The sequence below is a fragment of the Pseudogymnoascus verrucosus genome, assembly GCF_001662655.1.
Source record: "Pseudogymnoascus verrucosus strain UAMH 10579 unplaced genomic scaffold scaffold_33, whole genome shotgun sequence".
Classification (NCBI taxonomy): domain Eukaryota; kingdom Fungi; phylum Ascomycota; class Leotiomycetes; order Thelebolales; family Thelebolaceae; genus Pseudogymnoascus; species Pseudogymnoascus verrucosus.
In genome coordinates, this window is record NW_017263684.1 from 191,010 (window position 1) to 208,404 (window position 17,395).

Sequence of the window (17,395 nt, forward strand, 5' to 3'; positions counted from 1 at the left end):
GAGCTTCACAGGACGTTGAACATCCAGCCAACTCTCAAATAACCACCAAGCCTTCAAGATGGAGGGCCTTTTCTTCAATGTTAACAATGGGTAAGTGGTCTGATGAGTTTTCTGGGATTGTTTCTGACGTATCCCACAGCTACATCGAGGGAATTGTCCGTGGCTACCGCAACAGCCTCTTGACGAGCCAGAACTACAACAACATGACACAGTGCGAGACTATTGATGGTGGGTCATTCTATATAATACTCATGACAGAAAGGATATTAATGTTTTAGATCTCAAACTTCAACTGGGCCCTGCATATGGGGATTTCCTTTCGTCTTTACCTCCGAACCCCTCCACTTCTTCTCTCGCAGCAAAGACGACAGACAAACTGATATCGGAGTTCCGCTATCTGCGAGCAAATGCTGTGGGGTCGCTAGCAAAGTTTATGGACTACCTGACGTATGGCTATATGATCGACAACGTTGCGCTCCTCATTACAGGGACACTACACGAAAGAGACACCAGGGAACTACTGGAGAGATGCCACCCGCTTGGCTGGTTCGAGACCATGCCAGTTCTCTGCGTCGCCACGAATATGGAGGAGTTATACAACAGCGTGTTAATTGAGACCCCGCTCGCACCATATTTCAAAGGCAGCCTGAGCCACCAGGATCTTGACGAGCTGAATATTGAAATTGTTCGAAACACCCTTTACAAGAACTATTTGGAGGACTTCTACAACTTCGTCACCACGGATTCCGATATTGCCGGCACCCCTACGAGCGAAGTCATGTCAGAAATGCTGGAGTTTGAGGCCGACCGCAGGTCGATTAATATTACGCTGAACTCGTTCGGCACCGAGCTATCAAAGCAGGACCGCAAGAAGCTGTACCCAACCTTTGGAAAATTATTTCCCGAGGGAATTCTGATGTTGTCGAGAGCAGATGACATTGAAGGTGTACGCCTGGCCGTGGAGGGTAACTCAGATTATAAGTCATACTTTGACCAAACAGGACTGGGACAGGGTGGTGGTGTTGGCGCTGGAAACATGAGCGGCGGTGCAGGGAGCGACACCAAGAGCTTGGAAGATCTCTTCTATCAAAAAGAGATGGAAATTTCCAAGAATGCCTTCACAAGGCAATTCACATATTCGATTGTATACGCATGGATCAAGCTGCGGGAGCAAGTAAGTCAACCCCGTCTTATCACGGGCTGTTCAAGGTCTAACATAGGATTAGGAGATCCGCAATATCACTTGGATTGCAGAGTGTATAGCACAGAACCAGAAGGAAAGGATTGGGAACTATATCAGCGTATTCTAGTCATATAGTCAGGCTTTCGACACGTCGTCCTGCTTTTATTTTGCACGGGTTAGAAAACAGTGAGATGGGCGCAATAGGCGAATGGGACACTGGTAGTTTTACATAATTCACAATCGAGTCTACCTACTCGATCCTTATTGTACATTGCGCCTCAACGACATATGCTGCTATTTTACAAACTGATCTCGTTCTTCCATGTTCCCTCAGTCAGACCCAACGTCGAGATTAGGTTCTGCCAACGATCGCCTCCACGCTCCTTTCTCCTGAGGTACTGTAACAACTTCTGCCTCCTATGCACCAGTAGTCTCAGGTTCCTCTTGTTGACCTTATCCTTTTGGCGCCCCTTCAACAACATGTGGTCTGCAAGGACCTGGATCTTGGCCGTCAAGATGGCTATTTGAACTTCGGAGCTACCAGTATCTGGGCCAGCACGGGGTGTTTTCTCTATCTTCGACTGTGCCTCAAGAACTCCAGCCGCACGAGGTCTCAGGACACCATCGGTGTTGTGGCGGCCAAAGGTATCAATGCAACGTCGGATGTTGGCTCTCGTCCTGTCCTTCTGGTTTCCATTCTCCAGAGCCAGAATGCGCTGGACTGCAGTGGTGGCTCGCTCGTGATCTTCGGCATGTTTGCGGATCTGCTGGGCTTCCAGTTCTGGGTCGATAATGTCTCGGTTTTCGGAGATAACGGGTTGCGTCAGGATGAATGAGTGCTGCAGTGCTGTCTCAACTTCGGAGGGTTTGATGAAGTGGTTTAGGTGGCGTGTAGTGTCCTTGTCCAGCCCTTGAATCGGGGTAACGGTCTTGAAGGACTCGACAAAGGGCGTTGAGATGCCACGAACTGGGTCCCCGAGGGCGGCGTCACGCTCCGCATTCAACTCATCCCGCCTCTTGACATTGGCTGCCTTCCTTTGGCGTGCTTGAGCCAAAGCATATGGGTCACGGTGTCGTCGCGTTGTCGTGGACGCATTGGCGACAGATATCTTTGATACTGGGCTGGCGACTGTAGGCTTTACAGCAGGTCGTGCGCATACTGAGGAATATTAGTAACTTGTGGCATTATAACATTGCGTGTACCACATACATGACAGAGCGCCAAAGCGCGCCAGCAACGGTATTTGAGGCGGCATGGCTGGTTGCTTTACTTCCTCCTGACCTGAATCCCGGCCTCATCTACACAGCTATTTTCTCGGGCGTCGCCAATGGTTAATATGGACTAGTCTGCGTTTGGATTAGTGGTTTTTACAAAACGCTAAACTATTTTGGGCATTGTCGCGAAACCCTACGAGGGCCGACGCACACTGAATATCGCCAAATAATTATCGTGAACTTTTCCTCCTTCACGTCTTTTTCCTCCTCATCTTCCGTCAACCACAACACCACGGTCTTACCAGGTACCAGATCAACCGTCAAAATGGCTCCTTCTCAACTCCCCCCGATCTTCAATGCCACCTCCCAGGACATTGAGATGCTCCTCGCAGCTCAGTGCCACTTGGGCTCCAAGAACATGCAGGTTCACATGGAGAACTACCTCTGGAAGACTCGCCCGGATGGAATCAATGTCATCAACATTGGCAAGACCTGGTAAGAGACGCTCTAATATGCTATACGCAGCTTCTACTATTTGCGCTGGAATTTCGTATTAATTTTTACGCTTAGGGAGAAGATTGTCCTCGCTGCCCGTATCATCGCAGCCATTGACAACCCCGCCGACATCTGCGTTATCTCCGCTCGCCCATACGGACAGCGCGCTGTCCTGAAGTTCGCCCACCACACCGGTGCCGTCGCCATCGCCGGTCGCTTCACCCCCGGTAACTTCACCAACTACATCACCCGCTCTTTCAAGGAGCCCCGTCTCATCATCGTTACCGACCCCCGTACCGATGCCCAGGCCATCAAGGAGGCTTCCTACGTCAACATCCCAGTCATTGCCCTTTGCGACACTGACTCCCCAACTGAGTTCGTCGACGTTGCCATCCCAACCAACAACAAGTCCCGCCACTCCATCGGTCTCGTCTGGTGGATGCTTGCCCGTGAGGTCCTCCGCCTGAGAGGTACCATCGCCAACCGTGAGGCCGACTGGGACGTCATGGTCGATCTTTACTTCTACCGCGACCCTGAGGCCGAGGAGAACAAGGAGATCGCCGAGGAGGCCAAGGTCCCCGGTGCTGAGGAGGTCGGAGCCGCTGCCATCGATACCGGCTTCGCTTCCGCTGGTGCCGCTGACTGGGAGGTCTCCGGCCCAGCTGCCGGTGCTTTCGCTGCCACTGCCGCCGCGACTGGTGCCGCTGCTGCTGCTGGTGCTGGATGGGATGGAGAGGCTGGTGCTGAGTGGGCTGCTCAGCCAGCTGGCACCACCGACTGGGCCGCTGCTGACCCAAAGGCCGCCACTGAGGACTGGTAGATGCCTGTCTTCTAGGTCTTATTACAGGTCAAACTGTAGAAAAAGAAACGATTTGCTACCCCATCATGTCGTTGCCTGATTGAGGATTCGCGTGCCTGACACTTATGAGGGAAAGATACTGGGCCGCTGTTGCAGTCGTTCGGCGGTTGAGGGAAAGCCCTGTGCTGGCATGTGTTTTGATTCCTTTGTCTTGGGACGCGTACTATATGGAATGCGAAGCTTGTCGGAGGAATTACGCAATAATGCATTACTGGAAGCTGTCCTCGGCCGCATCTATTTTGTGTGTCATTTGGTGCCATTGTGTGATGTGTATGTGACTAGTGTTTCTGCCTTGGTGCTATGTTCCGTAAGCTGTCTCTATTCCCCCTGGCATATCTATTGTACCTTCCTACGATAACATGAATGCTTCTCCAAAAGAGCTTCCCCTTTCGTTCTACCACACCACACCTCGCCTTTCAGTTTCTTCCACGTGAGCCCAGCCTCCTCATCCATTCTGCTTACTCTACTTTCTACAGAGTTATGCACGTGCATTTATACAGCTTGTCAGTATGACCAGCCTAAGCCCAAACATGGAGTGTCACGCACCATATCCGGAAGTCTCGTGAGCAACAATGCCATAACAAGTACGTGGATATCATTAAAGTCATATAAACAGCCTAACCCTACCAAAACAAGTAAGAAAGAACCTCCAAGACGCCCAATCGATCAATACACAGGCCCGAATAGGCAAAGCACCCACCCAAGCGCTCAAATCCCTTCCTGAAAGGGCAGAAGACCCCCCCGAAACAGCGCTAAACCACCCTATCTGGGCGACTGGGACGCCCTTCTCGCTCAAAACCCAGCAAAAATAGCCTATCCAAAACCCGATTTTCGCCCCGGTTTTACCCCTCTGCACCCCAAGCCAGCCCAGGCGCCCTAGCCAGAGCGACCCCCCCTGGCTAACCCCTCGCAGCTGCCCCCCGGTAGCAGAATCTGCAGCCCTAGCGCTAACTCTCAAATCAGAAGCTCGTAATGGTCGTGATAAAGCAGCAGCGAGTGTGCCGGACAAGGTTGTGCGCGGCTATTGGGCGGGGAGAGGGGGTGTTCCGCTCCGCTCCGCCAGCCACAACGCAGATGGCGACGACGAGGGTTTTTGCAACGCCGACGTAAACAAAAAAGAATAATTATGAGGGAAGTGAAAGAAAGAGGTTTCCGTGGTGACTAAACCTAGTATTCTGGTGATGGGTAGCGCGCGCGGGCCTGTTTGTACTCTTGTGGGTGCTTTCGCGAGGTTTTGCTTGTGAGAGCACTGGAAACCGCATTAGCTAGGTTCTCAATTTCCTTGCTTTGGGAGTTCGAAAACGGCGAGATTCTGTCCTTTCTATCCGTGCAATTTAAATCGCAGCCGGTAGAATTTTGCAGATATCATCTCATTGTGAACCGTCCAAACCCGGTGAAACCAGCATTCCAGGACAATAGAGTTCTGGATTGCAGTTCAAATTAGGGGTAAAACTTACGAAACGTGCTTCTGGCTCCACTCCAAATCCCTCTTCACCTCCTTGACATCCTGGAATCCAGTCTGCATTCTGGCGCGGGATTTCGCAAGACGAGCCTGTGCTTTTGCGCGCAGCTCCTCAATCTCGCGCTGCTTGTTGTTGAGTTTGCCGGATCTGTAATTTAGTCAGTTATGCACTCGTTGATTTCGGCGAGAAAAATTATCAATCAGCTATCACTTTTCCCGCGCGCCACAGATTCCAAAATGTTGAATTCTGACTGGAAGTGAAAAGGGGGCGGTTTCGCTAATGGCGGGGTAATGAGGGGTAATGCGCCGAGACGCCCCAAAAGAAATAGAACTCACGCCTGTGCTTGGGTCGCCAAACTGCGATCCAGCGGAAGTGGGTCAAAGTTCATGTTGGAGAATCGCTCGCTGACGTATTCCTGGAGATCGATACCGTTCGCTGAGTTCCTCGTCTCGTACTCGCTGCTGGCGTAGGAAGGAGTAGTGCTGTATCCAGAAACCGAGTATGATGGCCCGGTGGCGGAGCCAGAAGTGACCGAATCAGCGGTCTCTGGTGGTGAGACAGCGTAACTGCGGCTAATAGGCGCAGGGTGATAATATTGCGACTTGGAGGTCATGGCGATGGGGGAGGTGACGGCATAAGTGTAAGTGGCCATTTTGATGGTTTGATAGAAACAATAAATTGAAACTGTGCGGTTTGAGAAACGGTGGCAAGAGGGATGATAGCGTTTGGAATATGGATGTTAGATGAACTGAGGTTTGGTATAACCTTGGTGTATAAACAAGAGTATGTGATAGCGGTCGGGTGGTGGATGTTTCTGTTTGCTGGTGAGACGACGAGGTGTGTGAGTGAGGTGCTTGAAAGAGTATGTGCTCTGGGTAGTTACTGTGCAAACGGAGGTATGTGAATGATAGGAAAGGAAGAAGGAGGAAAGTCCTCCATCGAGGATTCTGACCTCCCTTTTATACTTTTTCCTCATCCCTCCTCGCTTCGGGGACAGGCTCGATGGAGGAAGGGGTGAATAGGTTTGACCCTATTCCTTCCCTTTGTGTCCTCGTGTCATGCTCTTGACCCCGCTCGAGGGACTCCAGAGATAGGCTGAACACCCCCCTTCACCCCATCCTCCTCCTCAGTTCCGGAAGCTCCGCCCTCCTTAGCCGCCGTTCCCGTCCTCCCACGGTCCTATTTCCTGTAAGTGTGGTGGTCCGGCCATGGACCCTGGAGGACCCTGGTTGACGCCATCTACGGGGATTGGTCTCAGAGGCAGTTTCTATTGATCACAGATAGCCGTCATTCGAGTTTTGCTCCGTCGGCACACCTGGTATTGGTGGATAAGGGGAGGGGATGGGGGGGGACGGTAGACGGGCATTGTCCAGTTAGATGCTGGTCTCAGGGAATGAAAGTTGTGAGGCGACTTGATTAAGGCGATGATACACTTCAAGCGCGGTGACGCTAGTCGGACTGGATAAAGCAGCACTGGAAAGTGGGAGAATGGGAGAAATGTGGGAAGATCCTATGAAGGTTGTTGTCTCAGCGTTGATATTAACATGCCCGATATTGGGGACATTTGTGGGAAATGTATGGGAAATCCCAAGGGCCCGGGAAAACAGAATAATCAATGATGTCAGGCAGAAGTGCATCGTCGGGCTGTGCGTGGGCGTGGGCGAATTGTGTGTCCAAAATATTTAATTTTTTATTGAAAATAAAAACATAAATTCGTCCCTGACATCACTTTGTAATGTCCGATCGGAACCCATCAAACAGACAGCTTGGAAATGCCATTTTCTGCTGTGATAGGCTAAGTGACACAACTGCGGTATCATAAAAAACCTTTGTGGCTTTGTGTTATGGGAACACAAGAGTCCTGCCATGGATGGTTACAGTGCAGTCAGTACATTTCACGGGCAAGTATCATGCTCCCCGCGGCACGTTTTTCCCCTAGACCCTCAACTAATAGCTAATACATTGGAACGGAATGCCACAAGGCTGCATTCGTTGGCCAAGGACGGAGTAAGCCCGCATATTTTCAGCGATCAAATGGCCGTAGGAAGACGCGGCCGAATATGCAGGGCTTCGGCTTGAGGTGGCCTATACATGCCAGGAACCAATGAAGCTGGACGAGGCGACTGGCACCTGTGGCACGAAAACATGGGCTGGACACAAATTCCAAAATATCTCGTCACAACCACTGAAGGAATTCGTGCATCGGAAGGGATACTGACGAAACCATGTCTGGAGGCACAAGAGGCACAAGAAAGTCTCAAAACGTGGAGTGCTGTCTAGTGGCAATTAGGTTATTCGTCTACTATAATACATGTGATGTGCTATTCGTGTGCTATTCGTTCTGTCCAATGCTGAGCTTATCCTAGATCTTCCTGTCCTTCTAACCAAAGATCTTGAGGAAGCCCCAGATGCCGATACCACTCAGGACTGGTATGGTTAGGTTGTCATCCCAGCCAAAGATATCAACAGCTTCACTAGCCGCTGCCGCAAAACCCGTCCACACGCTCATTATTGCAAGTGCAACTCCTCCTCCAATTGTGCTCTGAGAGTCAGTGAGGCTCAGCCCGTTCTGGATGGCGCCAGGGAGTCTTAGTACACCCGTGAACATAAATGGCCAGTCGTCATCACCAGGGAACGGCCCAGTTCGCGGGGCCAACCATCCCCAGAAACCCACGGCAGTCACAACACCGACAATAAATGCAGCGGCAGTGCCAGCAAGGGATTTTCCTTTCCTGATCCGTGGAGTGTATCTGCCCCAGGCCCGCCCGAAAGTGCTTGCAGCTGTATCACACCAACTGAGGAGGAGTACTGCAACAACACTGACGTCTTTGGGAAGGAAGTAGAGCACGGTCCATGTACCGAGTAAATACCATATGACGCCGTTCCATGAGTTGTACTCCGTCTCGCGCATGAGAGCACCAAGTGCCCTTACATATATTCGATTCAGGTATGGGAACCTAAACCTTAAATAGTCTGTTGCGGCGATAGGTACAAGTGCAGCCATCAGATAAGGTGGGATGGCGCTGGTTTGCTTTCCGGAGACGTATGCCCATAGCGTGAAGAATCCTATCGACACATGCAGTGCTTTCCTGGGTACCTCGTGCCTGTGAATGAAGGCGCGGAATTGTTTATGGATCGGAATCAAGCCGAGAGGGCTCGGGCTGCGACTGAAATCGCGCCAACTCCAGGCCGTCGATGGCGACAGCTTTGCTGGACTTAATAATGCCTCATCTTGTATTTCTGGCACCCCGTTGGGTTGGGCTTTGGAGATTCCGCTGGTCTTGCGAACCCTGACCGGGCTTCTGCTCTTCGGCCTCGGCCTTCTGCCAGTCGCATCGGTGCTGGAGTCTGATGACTCGTCGTCGAGATCTTCATGAATAGCCTGGGGGGTATTTACGCGCTTCCTTGCGGATGCGCGTGTCATCGGACCAGAATATCCATCCGGTGACGTCTCGGAGGGGGTGGGCGACGGTGAAATCACCCTCGGAGTTGCCGGGATCGACCGCGGAGGCATCATATGGTCAAAGGTCGGTAGCGCCCAGCAAGGTGCAACGCCGACGATAGTTCGCCGGATATTTCGCAGTCGTAGTATATTATATGTAAAGTGGAGTTGAGTGTCGTGTGTCGTTAGGTTCGTAATTGTAGCGGTGGACTGCGCTATTGGCTCCAGTGGAGCGATAGGTACAGAGCAGGGCTGCGTTGCATCTTCATAGGAATGGAGACTCTGCCAAATATTTCGTGAGCTGGCGGCCACGCTTATTATGATATAGGAAATAGGATGTGAGAGGAAGTGAAGGATGTCGTGGCATATGAAAAACGTGGGTTGGGTTGCTGACCAGGTACAGGCACAAGGCCGCTAAGATAATGAAAAAGTGACGAAAATGGTGGATGACGGCAGCCTTCTCTGTTAGGTCCGAGGCGCCGATGTATAAGATTTTTACGATAACAACTTTCTAGTTTGGATTCACCGCGAGGACGTTAGAAGGTATTTTATATGAGTGTAGAGTTTAGCTATCTGAATACGGAATTTTAATAGAGATGTCTGCATTTGTTTACCTAGTCCCTGACCTCATTTCTCCAATTCTTTATCACAGATGGGAAATCAACAGCAGGCATGTGCAATGGGGGCCATTAGTCACGTGCGCTATCGATAACGATAAGAAAATTAATTCAGCGGACATTTTCGACCACGACCACATATCTTTGATACGGCGGGGAGCTTCGATACGCTCAAGCTGAGAAAAGAGCAGATATACGGCGACATGCCAGCAAAGGATGTGACCAAGAAGGATCCCCGGGCGTGGGATGCGCTCACTCCTCCACTGTCCGATTGGACTCTCGGTGCGATCAAGACGATGGGCTTCACTCGCATGACACCAGTCCAAGCCTCGACAATTCCACTGTTCATGGGAAATAAAGACGTTGTTGTAGAGGTTAGTTGGAATGCTTGGATCAATTTGCCAATATAATAACTAATAAACATAGGCTGTTACTGGAAGCGGAAAGACTCTGTCGTTTCTAATACCAGTAGTTGAGAAATTACTTCGACTCCAAGAGCCACTAAGGAAGCATCACGTCGGCGCAATAATCATCTCTCCCACTCGAGAGTTGGCTACTCAACTGCACACCGTCCTGTTGTCGCTCCTTGGTTTCCATGCCCCGTCAGCAGCAAAGTTGACTCCATCCGAAGATGCGATACCATTCCCCGCGTCGACACTCTCAGTTGTCCCCCAACTGCTCCTCGGAGGAACAACAACCCCAGCCCAGGACTTGAGCGCATTCCTCAAGAACAGCCCGAACCTCCTCATTTCAACGCCTGGCCGCCTCCTCGAACTGTTGTCTTCTCCGCATGTCCACTGCCCTCAATCGTCGTTTGAAGTCCTCGTCCTCGACGAAGCCGACCGTCTCCTTGATCTGGGATTCAAAGAAGACCTCCAGCGCATTCTCGCCCGCCTCCCAAAACAACGACGCACTGGGCTCTTCAGTGCCTCTGTTTCAGAAGCAGTTGGCGAAATTGTCCGTGTTGGTCTCCGCAACCCAGTCAAAATCGCTGTGAAAGTAAAATCACTCAGCGGAGATGATAAACGAACACCGGCATCATTACAAATGTCCTATCTCCTCACACGTCCGCCCGAGAAAATACCCGCATTACTCTCACTCTTGGAGAACCTAGACCCTAAACCACAGAAAACCATTGTCTATCTTTCCACCTGCGCAGCCGTCGACTACTTCCAGCATCTCCTCATCGCTGTTCTACCGCCCAACTTCTCTTTGGTTCCCCTCCACGGCAAACACCCTCCTGCCGTGCGCACTAAGAACTTCACTAAATTCCTCAACTCCGTCACTCCCATGGTCCTTCTCACCACCGATGTTGCCGCCCGTGGTCTCGATATCCCACAAGTCGATCTGGTAGTCCAAATCGACCCACCTTCCGACCCCAAGGCTTTCCTCCACCGTTGCGGCCGTGCTGGACGCGCTGGCCGCAAAGGACTGAGTGTCATTTTCCTCCAACCTGGCCGAGAAGAGGATTACATCCCGTTCTTGGAGATTCGTAAAACGCCCATTAGCGAGCTGACGACACCGGAGGTGAAGATTAGCGAGAAGGATGTGCGTACTATAACTGATCGTCTGCGCAAGGAGGTCTTGGATGACCGTGCCCTGCATGATAAGGGTCAGCGTGGCTTTGTATCGTGGGTCAAGAGCTACAGCAAGCACACTGCTAGCAGTATATTCCGCGTCGCAGACTTGGACTGGACCGATCTTGGTCATGCGTGGGCATTGGTGAAGCTCCCAAAGATGCCGGAGTTGAAAAAATGGGACGGAGACAAGTACCTGGGCGTCAAGCTCAACATGTCCGAGTATGAGTATAAGGATAAGATCCGCGAGAAGGCACGCATAGTTGCTATGGAGGAGGCGAAGAATGCCGGTCCATATGTGCCAACTGCAGAGCAGCTTGCAAGGAAGAAGGAGCGGAGTGCGTGGAGCGCGAAGCACGATGCACAGGATCTGAAAGAGGATAGGAGGGAGAAGAAGAAGAGGAAGAGAGAGGCGGAGAGAGTGGAGAAGATGACTGCCGAGGAGAGGGAGAAGGAGAACGAGCTGCAATCATTATTAGAGCAGGTGAGGAAGAAGACAAAGATGGAGCAGAAGGCTTTGCTTGAGTTGGATAAGCAGGAGTTTAAGGGATTTGATTAGTTTAAAGCGTACCTGCGAATGACGATACGACGACGCTGTATATTTATTGCGTAAAAATATTACCACTTTCATGGAATGAGACTGAAGATTATGTTTGAAATAATAACCGTTATTTTGTAAGTGAATTAAAGCGTATGAGCGGTGGTATGATATAATTTGATATGTTGGTGTTGGCCGTTTCGCCTGTGACGCCTGTGACGCCTGGGGCCTTACAACCTCTTCTCCCCGCCATTGTACACCACCTCTCGTCAACAGTCAACACCATGCCTCGTTCCAGGTCGCGGTCACCAGCACCACGGCGCTCGCCCCCGCGGCGACGCAGCCGCTCACCAGACCGACAAGAAAAACCCCGCGACCGAGATCGCGACAGCGAAAGAGACGGAACCCGCGATCGCAAGCCTCTCGACAGACCCAAGAAGAGCGGCTTCAAATGGAAAGAGAAGCGCCGCGACGAGGACCGCCCCGAGGAGCCCAAGCGCCTTGAGCGAGGCTACCGAAACCGCTCGCCATCGCCTCGAAGACGTGAACCAGCAGCCAAGGGGTCGTCGGTTGAAGACAAATTTGGTGTTGCTACGAAGTTTGGGCCATCTGTGGCTGATAAGTTTGGGAACTCGTCGAAGTCGGAGAAAGGTTCCGCGGCGGACACCTCGAAGCCACCAGCTCGGGCGGCGGCTGCTGCTGCGGCTGCACCGGTTGCAAGTGGTGAACCTATGATTATCGTACACATCAATGATCGGTTGGGGACTAAGGCTGCGATTCCATGTCTTGCGAGCGACCCGGTTAGGCTGTTCAAAGCTCAGGTTGCGGCGCGCATTGGGAGACAGCCACACGAGATCATGTTGAAGAGACAGGGAGAACGACCATTCAAGGATCAACTGACGCTGGAGGATTACGGGGTTAGCAATGGGGTGCAGCTGGACTTGGAGATTGACACTGGAGATTAATTGAAGCTCTTCAATGCTGGGAGGCTGTGGGACGGTATCATGAGGGCGTTTAGTAGGGACTACTGGGTTTACTGTCAGAAACATAGGAATATTAAAGCACTATGGTTCATTCAAGAGATATTAGACTCAAATACTGTGACTGTGACTTATGTAGCGTACGTTCTGATCTGTTGCCATCCGCCAACTCCACCATCCACCACATATTCCCTTATCGATAAGCCTCGAGTGTTTGTAAATATCCATGTGCTTCAGCTACCCCAGCACCAAGAGCTTCCCCTTCACGGCACAACCAAAGATGCAGACAGCCATTGCCAAATGTTAACTGTCGCACCCACCCTCCGCGTGCGGAGGCCCTCTCCAACGACGGTTGAATATATCGTCTCCACGCGCCCACCCTCCACGCTCTCGTTCCGCCTTCTGCTCGGCATCTTAACAACCATCCGCGTGCTCCTCCTCCTGAGCATCGCCCTCCTCCTATTCTGCAAATGGCAGCTCTACCCCTCCGCGCCATCGATACTACCATATTCCCCAACGCCTGAAGTCCTCAGCCTAGACTACCTCTGGCACTCCCTCGCACTCCTCCATGCTTCGCAACTCGGCCTTGTGGCTACGCACGTGGCATCTCTCGTTCCTCTTTTCATCCTGCTCCCGCTAGCAGCTGCATTCGCCTATGTGTCCATCCTGCGCATCCACTCCCAGGAGTCCTTACTGGTCCTGCGTGGTCTTGGGATTCAGACTTGCTCGAGCTCGTCGACGTACCTGACTGGCGCATCGACGCAGTTTATCCCCACCCAGAAGATTCAGGATCTGCTCATTAACGAGGCATTTCGTGGGTTTGAGGTCAGGTACTACTTGGTTGTGGTTGTAGAGGGGGAAAAGGAGGTGGTGGTTGTCTTTCCCAAAACGTTACCTAGGCGGAGGGTTGTGGAGGAGGTGTGGAGGGGAGGGAGGCAGTGTTTATATGGTCGAGCGAAAGCTGTAGATAAAGCTGCGAATGGGAAGGCATAGGATGTTTAATGTTGGGATGGCACAGATGGAAGGGACCGAGTCTAATGATGAATATATGTATTGTTAAATGTTCTACTCGTCTCCGTTGTCAGTAGGATTGTTCATCCTCCTAAAGCCCTGCTTCTTCAGGTCCGCGGAATCCTCGAAGCCTTTCCGTACGGCGTACTTCTCGTTGATCACCTTGGGCGTCTCCATCAGCGGCTTCTTCATGACTGGAGTGTATTGTCCGGTCAATTTCGGCTTGTTGTTCCCGTCATAGACCTTCTGGCTCCTGACAACCTTGGCCCAGTGATCGCTTGTCATACCTTCAATGGCACCTCCTTGCCTTGCGACTGCACCCAGGAGGTTACTTGCAAGTACCTCATCAATCTTTCTCTCGCGCCAGACCTTCCAGAGATCTTCCATTAGACCAGTTGTGCCCCATTTCGTGTCGCCGCGGCCGGGCTCGTCACCGACATGGAGCCATTGGATGGCATTCTCTCGACTGGGATCATCTTCATGAGGAAAGACGCAGTCCCAAAGGACGAGTGGTGAATCCTGTGCCATTTCATAAGCTGGCCGGGAGGGAGTTTTCTCAACGTCAAGGAGCTCCTTTATGATAGTTGGTTTCTCCAGGCCCTGGCCAACTAGGAAGAGAATAGCCACCATGCAGCGGACTTGATGCCATAGGAATGCCGAACCGTGGAGAGTGAAGGTATATACCTTCGGAGATATCTGCTCGTTTGGTCTAGTGATAGAGGTCGCTGGAAGAAATTCCTTCTTCCCTACAAAGTCCAATGTCGGGGTTGTATCGTCCACTTCCAAGATATCAGCGAAAAACATCGTCCGCTCGAAATTCTCTATCTGTTTGCTGCCATCGATCTTGCAGAAGTTCCTGAAATCATGAGGCCCAACGAAGTAACTAGCCGCTTCACGCATAGCCTCGATATCGAGCCATCCATCCTTGACATTGGTGTTCTTATTCGTACTTTTGATGCTTGGATTCTCTGGCGTCGGTGCGAACGCGGGTTGCGTGAAGAAGTACTTATACTGCCTCTCTTTGCAGCTGAACCTGGCTGAGAACCCGAGAGGCGGCGCCGGGCACCATGCCAAGATTCGGATATCTGGAGGAAGAAGTCGGTTTAATAGGTGGCAATATGGTAGCTCATCCGCAATCGGATCGAAGTTGAGAGCTTCCTCGAATTCCGGATCATCGATGCTTAATTCAGGCGTGATCTGTGACCTTGCCACTTCAATGCTAGGACGAAGAGCAGGCGAAGCCATCTCAACTGCCCCATCGCGGGGCTTTGTGTGGCGAAAATCATCCGTCTCATCCTTAGGTCCCTCGGCCGTGTGCTTTGGTAGAGGCCTATTACTCCTGACTCTCAGGCCGATGACCTGCCCAAATGCACTGACGCCCTTGTCGGTACGCCCGCACTTCGAATAGTCGCATCCATCCCAGTTTATTTCGCCGCTGCCATCGTGCTGACCCAGAGATGAGCCCTTGGGGAATATGAACCGTGCTTTAACGAGCGCCTCCCATATCTTCTCCTCGACAGTTGGCAACCGCGTCTTGTTGTTTAAATGGTGCTCGAAGCCGTTGTAGGCCTTTCCCAGATATGCCAATTTCAGCGCGATGAGGCGGGTAGAGTATCTAGAGGGGTCGAAGGCCTTTTCTGTGCGCACTTTCTTGTAGCTCTTTGCTGGTGTCGCGACGGGATAGCTGCATGGTCATTAGCCAGGTTGGGATAGAAGATTAGGTTGCCACCAACTGTGCATTCTTGAGTTTTAGGTTGTGCTCCAGCTCTGTCACTCGTTTTATGAGATTTTCGTGAGACCACTCTTTGTAGTTTATTTTCTCTACAGGCGGGGTTGCCATATTTTGAAGCCCGAGTCTTGCCGCCTTCTTCCTCCTCTCGATTTCAAAATGAGTAAGGAGTTGCGGTGGTGAGGCGTGAAAATGCCTATTTTTTGAGTCGCCAAGAGATTTTAAAGACTTTCTCCAGTTGCGCAGTTGTGAGGTTCTCATCTCAAGGCCTCTGGTGGCCTGGGAGTCAGTTGGGTTTCTGAGTCGTACCCAAAGACTTTTTTTGGGGAGACGCGGAGTGACACATTAATCGCCGAGTCCCTGAACTCTGTGCTCTCCGGTCCCACTTCTGGGCCTGGCTTATCGATAAGATAACGATGGATTTGAACGTCAGTTCGCCTTTCACTATTCAACCACCATTCAATGGCCGATTCCGATCCCGATTCGCCTGTGGTCTCTATTCTATTCCTCGGCGATGCTGGATGTGGAACGTCTACGTTCTTCTCGTAAGTCTTGAATTGGTCATGATCGATCCAAGCTAAACAAATCCCAGGCGGATAAGCCAAGGCGCCGCGGGGCAACAGGCCGACAGACACATTGCGCCTCTTCGTGATGGCGACCAACCGTTCGTTTATGATATAAAGTTTTGCAATCGTCCGTTTCGATTTCAGCTTTATGACACCGCAAGCCCTGTAAACTGGAAGCTCTTGCATCCCGATGTGGTTGTGCTGTGCTTTGATGTGAGCCAGAGGTTGAGCATGATTAATATGCAGAGATATGTAAGGATACACTTTCCAATCCCAGCTTACTATCAGCGAGGCTATTGATAGACAGTGCCTAACGTATGTTCAGTGGATCAATGAGACTATCAAGTCATTTATGCTGGAACGAGAGCTTCCAATTATTGTGCTTGGCTTGAAGCGCGATTTGCGTAGCGAGACAGACCCGAATGGGATCATATATCCACAAGAAGCATATAGAATTGCTCAAGAGATGAGATGTGATAAGTATATAGAGTGTTCAGCGGTCACGGGCGAACTTTTGAAGGAAGCTTGGGAAGATATCTGCAAGACTGGTGCACAGACAACGAACAAGGTAGATGGGCTGCAGGGTCTCAGTGAGGGAGGGTGTTTGATAATGTAAAGAACCATCTCGTGAAATTTTCAGACACCCTGAAGTTATGTGTCTTGTTCCCGCGCCTATATACCCCGTGTGAGAACGCCGCGCAATGCTAAATACCAACCCAACCTTATGTTCCGTCTATTGCTGCCCTTCCATCTTTATATCTTCATTCCTTGCCAGCTTGGCTTCATTGTCCTTTTCTCTATGCCCACTTGCCTCAGCTGCCATGATCTGTCTATCCTTTTGGTCAGGCGTCCCGAGCACCTCTGCGACGATATTGAGGATATCGTCGCGAATACCGTCGACATCTTCGTAGAACCGGTCATCAAATTCCTGGATCAGGATATTCAACACCGCAGGGCTCATCGGCCTATTGTTCATAATCATGATTATCTCGGCTTTTGTGAGGTCGTACGGACGGAGGCGCTCCAAGAGAGTACGGATAGTGTCTTTGTTGTATGGCAGGGGCTTGCTCCCCAGTGGAGACGGAGGCTTCTCGAAGTAGTCCATGAGCTCCATGACTATGGTTTGCAGGTTTCCCGGTCCTGGAAATAGTGTTAGCATTCCAGCCAGAAAAGACATTGAGGGCGGGGTCGAGTAGATTTATTTGCAGACTGTATGTCGCGGCTTGAACGCTGGCTATTCTTACCTCTCTTGTTTTTGCGCTCCTTCGCATACCTCTCTCTCAATTCCGACAGATGAGTGAACACTTCATAGTTTGTTAAGACCGCTGACTGGGCTTCAAGGATCTTCATTCTGGTTTGCGACCCCGCGGTGCCGTTGTCTCAGAGGCTTCTGGTTGGTGTTCAGGCAGTGAAACAGATCCCTGATCAGCCAGACGAGCTACTACTGAGTTGCCTCTTTATTCTTTGGTACAGTATGAGATGTAAGAACGTGGATAATATGGAAGGCGCGACCTGGTTGTTTATATGAGCACTATATGGGCAGCTTGTACAGTAGATTAGCGAAGCAGCGTTTTAGTTTACTGGTCACCGCTGAGACACCAACGCCGCTTAAAGTGATTACAGTAGCTGTGAATAAAATAACAGCCTTTGATCTTCCAATACGCCTTTTCATACACCAGGAACTTAAGAATTAAAACAACCAGCGTAATTCCCATCAGCT

At 51.1% G+C, this 17,395-nt stretch overlaps 11 protein-coding genes across 11 annotated transcripts; 6 read left to right on the plus strand and 5 right to left on the minus strand.

Moving 5' to 3' along the window:
- The first annotated feature begins 28 nt into the window (after positions 1 to 28).
- Positions 29 to 1,505, plus strand: VMA6 (H(+)-transporting V0 sector ATPase subunit d). Its single transcript, XM_018276794.2, has 4 exons — positions 29 to 90; positions 140 to 228; positions 279 to 1,174; positions 1,227 to 1,505. Exons 1-4 carry the CDS (start codon positions 59 to 61, stop codon positions 1,308 to 1,310), a joined length of 1,101 nt encoding a protein of 366 aa, XP_018128783.1. The 5' UTR covers positions 29 to 58; the 3' UTR covers positions 1,311 to 1,505.
- VE01_07360 (uncharacterized protein) lies at positions 1,393 to 2,563 on the minus strand. The gene is made up of 2 exons (XM_018276795.2): positions 2,394 to 2,563; positions 1,393 to 2,342 (listed from the first exon to the last, which is right to left on the minus strand). Exons 1-2 carry the CDS (start codon positions 2,437 to 2,439, stop codon positions 1,483 to 1,485), a joined length of 906 nt encoding a protein of 301 aa, XP_018128837.1. The 5' UTR covers positions 2,440 to 2,563; the 3' UTR covers positions 1,393 to 1,482.
- Positions 2,564 to 2,652: 89 nt separating this feature from the next.
- Positions 2,653 to 4,126, plus strand: RPS0 (structural constituent of ribosome). The gene is made up of 2 exons (XM_018276796.2): positions 2,653 to 2,893; positions 2,969 to 4,126. The coding sequence occupies exons 1-2, from the start codon at positions 2,724 to 2,726 to the stop codon at positions 3,711 to 3,713; spliced, it is 915 nt and encodes a 304-aa protein (XP_018128836.1). The 5' UTR covers positions 2,653 to 2,723; the 3' UTR covers positions 3,714 to 4,126.
- Positions 4,127 to 4,919: 793 nt separating this feature from the next.
- On the minus strand, positions 4,920 to 5,867 carry VE01_07362 (uncharacterized protein; the record flags this gene model as incomplete). The annotated part of the gene is made up of 3 exons (XM_018276797.1): positions 4,920 to 5,001; positions 5,210 to 5,362; positions 5,551 to 5,867. The coding sequence occupies 3 exons, from the start codon at positions 5,865 to 5,867 to the stop codon at positions 4,920 to 4,922; spliced, it is 552 nt and encodes a 183-aa protein (XP_018128839.1).
- A 1,021-nt stretch (positions 5,868 to 6,888) lies between these two features.
- VE01_07363 (uncharacterized protein) lies at positions 6,889 to 9,253 on the minus strand. The gene is made up of 2 exons (XM_018276798.2): positions 9,052 to 9,253; positions 6,889 to 8,939 (listed from the first exon to the last, which is right to left on the minus strand). The coding sequence occupies exon 2, from the start codon at positions 8,730 to 8,732 to the stop codon at positions 7,596 to 7,598; it is 1,137 nt and encodes a 378-aa protein (XP_018128838.2). The 5' UTR covers positions 8,733 to 8,939; positions 9,052 to 9,253; the 3' UTR covers positions 6,889 to 7,595.
- A 161-nt stretch (positions 9,254 to 9,414) lies between these two features.
- On the plus strand, positions 9,415 to 11,497 carry SPB4 (ATP-dependent rRNA helicase spb4). The gene is made up of 2 exons (XM_018276799.2): positions 9,415 to 9,648; positions 9,701 to 11,497. The coding sequence occupies exons 1-2, from the start codon at positions 9,478 to 9,480 to the stop codon at positions 11,408 to 11,410; spliced, it is 1,881 nt and encodes a 626-aa protein (XP_018128841.1). The 5' UTR covers positions 9,415 to 9,477; the 3' UTR covers positions 11,411 to 11,497.
- A 159-nt stretch (positions 11,498 to 11,656) lies between these two features.
- On the plus strand, positions 11,657 to 12,468 carry VE01_07365 (uncharacterized protein). The gene has a single exon (XM_018276800.2). The coding sequence runs from the start codon at positions 11,674 to 11,676 to the stop codon at positions 12,352 to 12,354; it is 681 nt and encodes a 226-aa protein (XP_018128840.1). The 5' UTR covers positions 11,657 to 11,673; the 3' UTR covers positions 12,355 to 12,468.
- On the minus strand, positions 12,459 to 15,503 carry VE01_07367 (uncharacterized protein). Its single transcript, XM_059463877.1, has 2 exons — positions 15,114 to 15,503; positions 12,459 to 15,064 (listed from the first exon to the last, which is right to left on the minus strand). The coding sequence occupies exons 1-2, from the start codon at positions 15,368 to 15,370 to the stop codon at positions 13,435 to 13,437; spliced, it is 1,887 nt and encodes a 628-aa protein (XP_059319561.1). The 5' UTR covers positions 15,371 to 15,503; the 3' UTR covers positions 12,459 to 13,434.
- Positions 12,548 to 13,412, plus strand: VE01_07366 (uncharacterized protein). The gene has a single exon (XM_018276801.2). It carries the CDS (start codon positions 12,670 to 12,672, stop codon positions 13,360 to 13,362), a length of 693 nt encoding a protein of 230 aa, XP_018128843.1. The 5' UTR covers positions 12,548 to 12,669; the 3' UTR covers positions 13,363 to 13,412.
- Positions 15,504 to 15,555: 52 nt separating the features above from the next.
- VE01_10799 (uncharacterized protein) lies at positions 15,556 to 16,331 on the plus strand. Its single transcript, XM_059464250.1, has 3 exons — positions 15,556 to 15,654; positions 15,702 to 15,927; positions 16,001 to 16,331. The coding sequence occupies exons 1-3, from the start codon at positions 15,572 to 15,574 to the stop codon at positions 16,289 to 16,291; spliced, it is 600 nt and encodes a 199-aa protein (XP_059320233.1). The 5' UTR covers positions 15,556 to 15,571; the 3' UTR covers positions 16,292 to 16,331.
- Positions 16,151 to 17,389, minus strand: VE01_07368 (uncharacterized protein). The gene is made up of 2 exons (XM_018276803.2): positions 16,920 to 17,389; positions 16,151 to 16,815 (listed from the first exon to the last, which is right to left on the minus strand). The coding sequence occupies exons 1-2, from the start codon at positions 17,023 to 17,025 to the stop codon at positions 16,409 to 16,411; spliced, it is 513 nt and encodes a 170-aa protein (XP_018128835.1). The 5' UTR covers positions 17,026 to 17,389; the 3' UTR covers positions 16,151 to 16,408.
- Between the last annotated feature and the right edge of the window lie 6 nt (positions 17,390 to 17,395).

What these genes read in the sequence shown, in the direction of transcription:
- VMA6 (XM_018276794.2), top strand. Translation starts at nt 59, where the DNA reads ATGGAGGGCCTTTTCTTCAATGTTAACAATGG. An exon ending in TTCTTCAATGTTAACAATGG is followed by an intron (nt 91 to 139) that starts GTAAGTGGTCTG and finishes CGTATCCCACAG; the next exon opens with CTACATCGAGGGAATTGTCC. An exon ending in GGATCAAGCTGCGGGAGCAA is followed by an intron (nt 1,175 to 1,226) that starts GTAAGTCAACCC and finishes ACATAGGATTAG; the next exon opens with GAGATCCGCAATATCACTTG.
- VE01_07360 (XM_018276795.2), bottom strand. Translation starts at nt 2,439, where the DNA reads ATGCCGCCTCAAATACCGTTGCTGGCGCGCTTTGGCGCTCTGTCAT. An exon ending in GCGCTTTGGCGCTCTGTCAT is followed by an intron (nt 2,343 to 2,393) that starts GTATGTGGTACA and finishes AATATTCCTCAG; the next exon opens with TATGCGCACGACCTGCTGTA.
- RPS0 (XM_018276796.2), top strand. Translation starts at nt 2,724, where the DNA reads ATGGCTCCTTCTCAACTCCCCCCGATCTTCAATGCCACCTCCCAGGAC. An exon ending in ATCAACATTGGCAAGACCTG is followed by an intron (nt 2,894 to 2,968) that starts GTAAGAGACGCT and finishes TTTTACGCTTAG; the next exon opens with GGAGAAGATTGTCCTCGCTG.
- VE01_07363 (XM_018276798.2), bottom strand. Translation starts at nt 8,732, where the DNA reads ATGATGCCTCCGCGGTCGATCCCGGCAACTCCGAGGGTGATTTCACCG.
- SPB4 (XM_018276799.2), top strand. Translation starts at nt 9,478, where the DNA reads ATGCCAGCAAAGGATGTGACCAAGAAGGATCCCCGGGCGTGGGATGCG. An exon ending in ATAAAGACGTTGTTGTAGAG is followed by an intron (nt 9,649 to 9,700) that starts GTTAGTTGGAAT and finishes TAATAAACATAG; the next exon opens with GCTGTTACTGGAAGCGGAAA.
- VE01_07365 (XM_018276800.2), top strand. Translation starts at nt 11,674, where the DNA reads ATGCCTCGTTCCAGGTCGCGGTCACCAGCACCACGGCGCTCGCCCCCG.
- VE01_07366 (XM_018276801.2), top strand. Translation starts at nt 12,670, where the DNA reads ATGTTAACTGTCGCACCCACCCTCCGCGTGCGGAGGCCCTCTCCAACG.
- VE01_07367 (XM_059463877.1), bottom strand. Translation starts at nt 15,370, where the DNA reads ATGAGAACCTCACAACTGCGCAACTGGAGAAAGTCTTTAAAATCTCTT. An exon ending in CTAAAACTCAAGAATGCACA is followed by an intron (nt 15,065 to 15,113) that starts GTTGGTGGCAAC and finishes ATGACCATGCAG; the next exon opens with CTATCCCGTCGCGACACCAG.
- VE01_10799 (XM_059464250.1), top strand. Translation starts at nt 15,572, where the DNA reads ATGGCCGATTCCGATCCCGATTCGCCTGTGGTCTCTATTCTATTCCTC. An exon ending in GGAACGTCTACGTTCTTCTC is followed by an intron (nt 15,655 to 15,701) that starts GTAAGTCTTGAA and finishes AACAAATCCCAG; the next exon opens with GCGGATAAGCCAAGGCGCCG. An exon ending in TGATTAATATGCAGAGATAT is followed by an intron (nt 15,928 to 16,000) that starts GTAAGGATACAC and finishes ACGTATGTTCAG; the next exon opens with TGGATCAATGAGACTATCAA.
- VE01_07368 (XM_018276803.2), bottom strand. Translation starts at nt 17,025, where the DNA reads ATGAAGATCCTTGAAGCCCAGTCAGCGGTCTTAACAAACTATGAAGTG. An exon ending in GGAGCGCAAAAACAAGAGAG is followed by an intron (nt 16,816 to 16,919) that starts GTAAGAATAGCC and finishes CACTATTTCCAG; the next exon opens with GACCGGGAAACCTGCAAACC.